Raw genomic sequence first — 9,760 nt, forward strand, 5'->3', positions numbered from 1 at the left:
CGGAACTACCAACCTCCGTGCTGCGCGCGTGCTGGCAGCCTGGCCGGTACGGATGCCGCTGCCAGCGCGAGTCTTTTGTTTTTTTGTACATATTTTCTGTTCTGTTCTGTCATGTCAATGGGCTACGAATGTTTTATTTTACACGTCTTCTGTAAATAATATGTGTAAATAGTGTTGTTTTGAAATGAAATGAAATTTTTTATTCGTAACATACAGTTATAAGTCAGTAAATATGTTAATTATTTATATTTGTTACAATTTGTATTGAATTAGCTAATTTATATATTTTAATATCATATTAGCGGTAAATTGAAAAAATCTTGATAATTATAAAAGTTATTTTCTTCGAGCCACGACTTTAGCCTATATTTAAAAATTTGGGCGGATGCCGCATTTCTCACAGTGCCTGGCAATCGATTGTACACGGAAGGCCCTATGTAATATACGGATCTTTCCGTCTTCGCAAGTTTGTGCGAGATTGAACTTAGCCTGTCTTCATACTTATTACTACGTAAGCTGTATTTCTGATTCGTCCCCCTGCGCTTGAATTCGTGAATGTGTCCGTACGTGAACACGGCTACTTGATAAAGATACAAGCATGGAAGGGGCAGGATATGGAATTCTTTAAACAGCTCTCGTGCTGAGGCGTCCGCAGACACTCCGGCCATCGCTCTAATTGCACGCTTTTGCATCGAGAATACTCGTAGCCACTCAGAGGCTCTGCCCCATAGTTCGATGCCGTACGTTAGCAGCGAGTGGACCGTTGCGAAGTAGCAGTCGCGGACTGCAGTCCGTCCGGCCGTGCGCGCCAGCCGCCCCAGCGCAAAACAGGCGCGCCCGAGCCGGCCGCACAGCTCGTCTATGTGAGTGTCCCACACCAAGGCGCTGTCCAAGTGGAAACCGAGAAGGCGTGTGTGTGCCACATTCTGTATCTGGACATCTCCCGCACTTACCTTCAAGCTCTGTGACGGATGTCCATTGAGTTTGAAACTTATAAAGCAGGTTTTTTCTTTATTGAGTGCTAACCCATTCGACATGAACCAGTCCTGCAGCTGCCCCAAGACGCTGTTAAGAGCTCCTTCTATTTCTCGTGCAGATGACGTGCTCACTACGGCTGTGACATCATCCGCGTACATGTATATACTTGCTCCATTTATTGCCCCTGGTAGGTCATTTAGAAGCAAGCTGAACAACGTGTTGGATAGGCAAGATCCCTGCGGAACACCCTGCGGAATGTATATGTTCCTGTGCTTTTTCCTTGTATATAAATAATGTGGTATATATAAACTGTACATATAAGGTTTTTAATGTTTTATTTACCGTCGGCGGCCCGATCACCTACAGATATCATAAGCGAAAGAAAAAACGACATGGCCCACTGGCCGAGCCGGGAATCGAACCCGGGTTTTCAGCTTACGTTGCTAACGTCTTTAGCACTAGACCACCGGCAGGCGGGTGGGTGGTCTAGTGGTTAATAAGACGATGATGTGGTATGACGATGATGTCTAATGTATCTAGTGCTTAGTATTGAGTTCGATTTGGGTCTTTCATCTTTTATTCCTAGAACTTAAAATTGTCTTACATGTTTATAATATATGAAGTATTTAGATTTACCATTTGCTTCATATCGCATTCGAACTTGATTCAAATCTCGGAGTTCCACAATTGCTCGCTTAATCTGAAGGTAAATTAAGTGCCCAGCTGTGTCACTGGACTGCCTTTTGTGTTTTGAACTTTGAAGACCCAAGTTGTGAACCTTTTTTTTTAAATTTATTTATCTAAAAACACTTATGATACTATTTTTTTACATCGGAACAGCGAGCGAAAACCGGTTATAACATACTTTCTACGATTACTCCATGAATTAAAGTTACTCGCAATACTCCTGCAATAACTGGACATATGAATTTCCCTAGAAATTATCTATGAAAATTACGGAAATTTAAGAAATTTATTGAAAATGTTCTCTACTGAAGGACATACAACTTTAGATTGTACATGTACATTATGTATGTAGGTATTTGCTAGTTGAAAATATAAATTTCCATGAAGCGTGTCTTTGTTATTCTCTGTTTTAAAATAATTTTTATATTTCCGGGTTTTGAAATGTTCTCGAAAGTCGAAAGTTTCGATGGAAATTTTCCTACACTTTTGAAAGTTTCCGCATGTTGCACATCATTATCTGCCACAGTTGTCTCTCGTTTACATTGTGGGTACCTATTTTATTTAATAAAGGTATTAATCAGCAATTCCCGTCAACTTTGTACAAAAATTAAGGGAAAAGTTAAATTTGTTTTTATTAATTCCTATTTTGTTACCAAGATTTTGTTGATTAATTGAGATTTTATTAAGTTTTATTTCGTCATTAAGGTTCTCTAGTATCTAATATCTTAATTATAACAATTATCCTGTATATATCTTACGAAAGTCGAATTATATTACTAAATGTTGGTAACAAAATAGGATCAATTAAAATTTGCTGACGTGGCATTGTACAAAGTTGACGGGAATTGCTGTAATCTAAATTAAAATTAAAATGCTCTATGATCGCCATCAGATATATCGGAGTGATCTGGGTGTTCACAAATATCTGAACACGACCCTACTCATATTGTCAAGGCTCATATAACCTGGCAACCTTAAAATCTAGGGTGAACAGAACAGGCATCCTCTGGGTGAGCTCACTCCATCGTAGGCCACGTCTTTGCCTTTGGCTAGTCTGTGGCCAACTGGCCAAAAGTTAAGCCCATTTTTGGCGCCCCAGCCGCTTAGGTAGTATGTCACAGAGTATGTCACCGTTAGATATTTGTAGTCACACGTCTTCTTCTAACTGTATTAATGACATACAGACGGGTAGTCTATCTCGCGGCGACATACTTTCGCTGCAATCATGTGCTAACCCTGCAGATATATCGATGGCGACTGTACAAGGGTTTTCGTAAGCACTTGAAAAACAACGATAACAATATGTTATCGACAAAAATTAACGACACACAAACAAGTAATCTTACATCCACACAAAAGACTAACAGAGAAAAGTGCCACGAAATGGTCTCATCAACAATTTAAAAATACAATATTATTATTATATAAGTATTATTTGTTAGCCTGTTGTGTCCCACTGCTGGGCAAAGGCCTCCCTCTCTTTCTTCCACGCGCCTCGGTTTAAGGCAATGTTTGGCCAATCTTTTCGAAAGACGTCAAGATGTGCAGTTGTGCTGCCACCTCCTTAGCGGTCTGCCGTCACGCCGCAGTCGCCGCACTATGTTTGGTGTCCATTCGGTACTTTTCTTGGCCCACAGGTCGTTTGGCATGCGGCAGATGTGTCCGGACCAGTCCCATTTAAGCTTAGCGGCTGTCAGGGCTACGTCGGCTACTTTGGTTTTGGAGCGCAAGATACAATACTAATATGTACAATAATTGTGTTGCTTAACTTCAAACCTGGGTAAATCCATTCTGCTTTAAGGTTGAAAATATAAAAAATATAATATGATCTGAAATAACAGAATGGATTTACCCAGTTTTGAAGTTAAGCGACACAATTAAAATAAATAGCAAAAAAGAGAGTATACAAAAGACAACAAAGATTAAGATGACGAGTGAATGTGTGAACGACCTTTATATCAAAAAAGGTTAATAAATATCGTATAAAACGTTTTCGAGTCCTTCAAGTAATGAATACAGTACAAATAATTCCCTATACGCCCTCAACAACTCGATATTGCTATCGGATCTTTTCAATAATGTTTGCTTTCAAGCTAAATTTATCAAAACATCTTCATACTCGTAATTCTATATTTATTCGACTGTAGCTACAGTCAGTAACAAAAATAAAGTTTGGCACAGTGTAGTATCTTAATAGTGTTTGCCCTTACACCTTTAGTGCGTTTTCACATTATCCGATCCGATATCGGATCATCATCATCCTCCTTGTGTTATCCCGGCATTTGCCCCGGCTCAAGGGAGCCTGGGGTCCGCTTTGACAATTAATCCCAAGATTTAGCGTAGGTACTAGTTTTTACAAAAGCTGACCTTCCAATCCAAAGGGTAAACTAGACCTTATTGGAATTAGTCCGGTTTCCTCACGATGTTTGCCTTCACCGAAAAGCGACTGGCAAATATCAAATGACATTTCGCACATAAATTCCGAAAAACTCATTGGTACGAGCCGGGGTTAAAACCCGCGACCTCCGGAACGAAAGTCGCACGTACTTACCGCTAGGCTACCAGCGCTTCCGATATCGGATGTAAGACCGATATCCCATACATCACAGGCGCCTTCTTGATGGATTTTTTCGATAGAATCCTTCCGACATCCGATATCGGATCGGATAATGTGAAAACGGACTTACTCTTAAGAAAAACTTTACAATTCATTTTGTGAAGTTACAGAAAATTATTTCAAACTGTACCTACTTAAGACATGATTGTATCATTGAATATTTTTCCTTGTATTGGAAATTGTATTCATTCTCTTATTGACCGACCTCCCGTAGCCGCGAATCAGAAATATGCACAAAGCTTGTGATTTATTTTTCTTGCATTTCAACATTATTATCATAAATTAGGTACGATTGAATACATTTCAGTGGGAGCTTTGACATTTTCGCTCGTTTTGCTTATATTTTAGTCTGTGTTAAGTATACGGTTCTACACACATACCAACTGCCTCTGCAATATTTTGGAGGCATTTGAACATTTGCAGTTTTTTTAGAAAATAATAATATCTGGGCGACCTAGCTTCACTCGGTTCTATTTTTAACCCCCGACGCAAAAACGACGGGACGACTGTCTGTCTGTCTGTCCGTCTGTCTGTCTGTCTGTCTGTCTGTCTGTTTGTCTGTCTGTGTGTGTGTCTGTCTGTGGCATCGTAGCTCTTGAACGGATGAACCGATTTCGATTTAGCTTTAATAAGATTTTTTTATTTGAAAGCTGTGTTAGTCGGGAGTGTTCTTAGCCATGTTTCATGAAAATCGGTCCACTAGGTCGCGGTCGGGGGTTTGCACCTTTGCCCTTTTTTCAAAATTTTAATTTTGTGGTTATAATATATCACGTCTTTAGATACTAAAAAAAAAAAAACTTATAAATACAAAACCGGGAAAAAACGGTAAATTACCGGTTTTGAAAAACGACCGGTAATTGCATTCCCTATTTTTAACCCCCGACGCAAAAACGACCGGGTGTTATAAAAAAAAAGACAAAAAACAAAAACTTAATTTCTGGCCGGGATTCGAAACCCTGACACCTACGTACGATCTATCTGCGTACATTAGACCGACCTCGTACGACTGAGCTAAGCGGAATCGATGCGCGCGTAGGTAATTAAATGAACGTACGTGTATTCTGAAGGGTTTAGACAGAGAGGGTTAGAGAGGGAAGAGAGTCATCTCTAGTTTTAATGCCAATGCCACTTTTTGCAAATAAAGGGTTGAAGGAAATGAAATAACGCTCCTCTTAAAAGGAAAAAGGCAATGTCACCGCTTTTGGCTTCAACGCATCAAATTTTATCGAGACAGCACACCGCACAGCTTAAATGGCAACGCACACCATTTTGACACAATAACAATAACTTTTCAGCTTAATATTAATAATTTCAGTAGCATTAACCTGACGCAGACTTAAAGACGTTACCGTAACTGAATAAGGCAATTAAATTATTAATAGAAAGGCATTTATGTGAGACCCGTTTATCTTCTCACTTAGGATGCAATTAAGGTGAAGTTGGGTAAGAAGGGCCCTTAGTTAGCATTCCACAAGGAAAGTTATGAATATTCACGAATAATTCGGGCTTGAGGGGAAACACACAGAATACCTAACTTTTGCAACTATACTGTGACGTCTTTAATTAAGGAGCGGTCGAATGAGAGTTTGGAGTTATGCGAAGTATGTAAAATGTGCAGGTGGCATATTGGTAACTGACTGGAATATTTTGCGCATATTATATTTACTGTTAACGTTCCCTTAACAGTGGTCATGTCAATCTATTTTCAACCCCTGACGCAAAAACGACGGGGTATTATAAGTTTGACATGTCTCTCTGTCTGTCTGTTTGTATGTGTGTCTGTCTATGGCATCGTAGCTCCCGAACGGATGAACCGATTTATATTTAGTTTTTTTTTGTTAGATTGCTGAATTAGTCGGGAGTGTTCCTAGCCATGTTTTATGAAAATTGGTCCACCATGACGTGGTTTTTTTCAAAATTTTAATACAGATACAGATAATTTTCGTATAGACAACACTAAAAGTAGTAAAAATACCGTTGCAGGTTTTCCGTCAATAGAAGGTATTTAAATATCTAACATTTTCTATCTCAGTAGGCTGGGATATAGACCCAGAGGCTGTGTGTTCTAGTCCTCCTTCTAAAGCTTCTACAAATCTACAATTTCCAGAAAAATATAGACCTAATAATCACCTTGAAACGTGTCTACATTGGGTTAATCTGCGGCAAGAGCACAGCAAGAGTAACATGAGTCACGATTTTATCGAAACACCACAACAAAACCAGCCAACCAAGCAAAGAGCAACCAGCGGTAGCCCGTATCTCTAGCAAGGACCGATTGACTTTCAACAATGACTACAACCTAACCACAAAATTAAAATTTTGAAAAAACCCCCGACTGCGAGATAGTATACCGATTTTCATGAAACATGGCTAAGAACACTCCCGACTAACTCAGCTTTCAGACAAAAAAAACGAAATCTAAATCGGTTTATACGATGCCACAGACAGACACACACACAGACAGACAGACAAACAGACAGACAGACAGACAGACAGACGGACAGACAGACAGACAGACAGACAGACACGTCAAACTTATAACACTCCTTGATTTTTACGTCGGGGGTTAAAAATAGAAAAAAAAAAAAATTATTAACGATGCAAGTTCAAGTGATAGTCTATCTCTGAGTAAGTGTTACTTTGCAGAAATTATTTATTTATTTTTATTGCACAAAGAAAATAGAACTGTACACAAGGCGGACTTAATGCTATAAGGCATTTCTCTACCAGTCAACCTTCGGGCAAAACAGAGAAATTGATATATGCATAGATCCTTTCATATGCAGCTGTAGTTCAAATAAACACTCAATGAAGTCGTGACTCACGTTACTCCGTTACTCTTACGTGGATTCACCTATTGCTTCCAACGGATTTTTATATTTTCCTACGTCATTTATTCTCTGTATTTATTTTCATTCTCAGGATAGGTATTTTACAATATGTATATAAAAATAAAATATAAAACCACTTACAAAACAATAGGCTACTTGACCCTTTTTTAAAGTCTATTTTATATTATTTATTACTGTCCAATTAACCGAAAAAAATACTACCATATTTTATTACGACTTGAAAACCACAAAAAAACATTTATAAAGTTTACTTTAACTTAATTAGGCAAAAACATCATTAGCCATGTTAATCTATAGATTGTCTGCGCATGACGTAAATCGAATTGAGCACAAAATTTTCTGACATTTAAGTTATGAGGCATAAAGTTCATCATGTCAGTTGATGATGGAATATATTTGGCGAAATCTCACACATTCTCATGCATTATACTTAATGAGTAGGTTTTATTTAAATATAGTGTTATACATATAGATTTACAAAGCAATTTTTTTTTATTACTACATATATATATATAAAAAAAAGGTAGGAAGGATACCTAAAGGAACCCGTTCTGGGCCATGCCGGGTCCAAAGGTCCCCATCACGCTAGCAGCGTTACCCCGCTGTATGGCGATGGAGACCTGTTGGACAAGCCATGACTCAGAACGGGGATCTTTTTTTTTCTCCCTGAGGCGCTTTCCGATCTCTCGGAAGAGTTCACGCGCCTCCCTTCCCCAGGGCCCGGCTGTCTCAACCGCGAAGGGCACGAAGTCATAAGTGGCTTCCAAGGTAGAGTACTTCAGGCGTTTGTTTTTGGCGGCAGTCTCTGCTGCTGAGCCTGCCGTCTTAACTGTGTGTCTGATATGGGATGCAGCAAATGTACTCACACACGTTGCATCCCATATAAGACACCGCCCTCTCTGCCAAGGAACCAGCGTCAGCCCGTCGGGACGTTTGCCATCGGTTCGAGACAAACCTGGCGGTTCCAGGAGGCACGGAACACTTACCGAGAGCATCGCACGACGAATTATTTCGTTTATCGAGTGGTGCCTGGGGAAACGACCGGCGCAACGTAGGCAGCTGAGTCCGTGGTGGCCGTTCTCCTCAACTGACGCCCCACAAATGCATCGGTGAACATTGCACACCTTGCTCCCTAGCCTTAAGGCCACTGCGATTCTTAGGGAATCGTTGTCCAGCAGTGTCCCCAGTTGAGGAGAAGGCAAGGCATGCAGCCACGCACCCGACTCAGGCTTGGAAACCGCCTTGAGTCGCGCTAGATCGTATCCCGAGGCACCAGCCTGTAGGTTAGTTTGACGGAGCCTGCACAGGATATCGTCCCAGCCCCTCTGAACAGCCGGGTTTTCCGGCCGGTCGTTGGAAGGGCATAATGTGGCCCATTTGGCTAAAGCATCGGATGCGAATGGTATACAGGTATCGGTGCTATCTATAGCTAGTATACGTGAGACGAGATTAGCTGAACCGAATGCTGAGGCCAAAAAGGCCACCAGGCCGATATCCTGGACTCGACGGACACCTAGACCACCGTAACGCACGGGTAAACTTGCCTGAAGCCACTGATCTTCGCTCAAGCTTACGTTCAGCACTGATTCCAGGATGAGTTTTAGAGTGTCGTCGTAGGCTTGTAGGTCTTGTATATATAGCCAGGTTGGGGATGTTCGAAGGGTGTAGGTAGTGCGAGGTACTGAGAAACAGTTCCGCAGAAGAATGAGAGAGACGTGTCTCGACAGGTGATTCAGATGCTCACGTGCCCCCGCGAGTGCCTGCCTTTTACTTTGTAATACAGAGCTGACACCCTCGGAAAATATGGGAGCACCTAAGAGTTGGAAAGAGGATTTATCAATCTGTCTCAATCCCGGCAGAACTGTTTCCAGATTGGTGAGTGTTTCGGGAGTTACATTACCGCAGGCGAACAATTCACATTTTGTAGAATTTATTTCTAATCCTATTGTTTTTAAGGCCGGTAATAGAGTTTTTAAGTTTTCAATTACAACTTCTGGGCTGCCCCCGATGACACCATCATCAAGGTACCATACGTTCAATGGCGCGCTTACTGCGGAAATAATTTTGTGTATGGCCAAACAGAATAAAAGAGGTCCTAAGGGGTCACCTTGTTGAGCGCCGACTTGTGACTGGATGAGGTTACCCGAGTAGAAGAGATTACTCGGCAAGGCGTAGCATTGGTAGATAAAGGGATAAAGGAGTGGAATTTGATCTAGGACTTCATTCAGAATTGTGTCTCTCTCTACACTGTTAAAGGCGTTTTTTATATCTATCTTGATGATGATGTCATGAGAACTATTATGTTCTGTTGCGAAGTGGCGCGTGGCATGTATTGCCGCTTCGCAACCCAGAATTGTGCCGAACCCCAACTGTCGGGGCTGCAAGAAGCAAGCCATGCTTTCTCTGACTGCTCGACAACACAGTTTAGCCGTGAGGCGTCGAAAAATACTACCAACCGCAATTGGCCTGATTCCGCCGTCTTTTTTAGATAGGGCACAAAGGGAGGCCCCATAAAGAAATGGTCTTACTTCCAGGTTTAGCATACCTTTCAGTAAGAAATTGCATAATTTGGCTAGGGAATCCAACAAACGGGGGCCGTTGTTACCTGCGGCAGGTGAAATCAGTT

The 9,760-nt window shown here is 41.0% G+C and overlaps 1 protein-coding gene across 1 annotated transcript; it reads right to left on the minus strand.

Moving 5' to 3' along the window:
- Nucleotides 1–7,670: 7,670 nt before the first annotated feature.
- Nucleotides 7,671–9,530, minus strand: LOC125234177. The gene has a single exon (XM_048140383.1). It carries the CDS (start codon nt 9,528–9,530, stop codon nt 7,671–7,673), a length of 1,860 nt encoding a protein of 619 aa, XP_047996340.1.
- Nucleotides 9,531–9,760: the final 230 nt, after the last annotated feature.

The sequence above is a fragment of the Leguminivora glycinivorella genome, chromosome 15 (assembly GCF_023078275.1).
Source record: "Leguminivora glycinivorella isolate SPB_JAAS2020 chromosome 15, LegGlyc_1.1, whole genome shotgun sequence".
In the NCBI taxonomy this organism is placed as follows: domain Eukaryota; kingdom Metazoa; phylum Arthropoda; class Insecta; order Lepidoptera; family Tortricidae; genus Leguminivora; species Leguminivora glycinivorella.

Excerpts from the sequence above, each read along its gene's own strand:
- LOC125234177 (XM_048140383.1), bottom strand. The coding sequence starts at position 9,530 with ATGGCTTGCTTCTTGCAGCCCCGACAGTTGGGGTTCGGCACAATTCTG.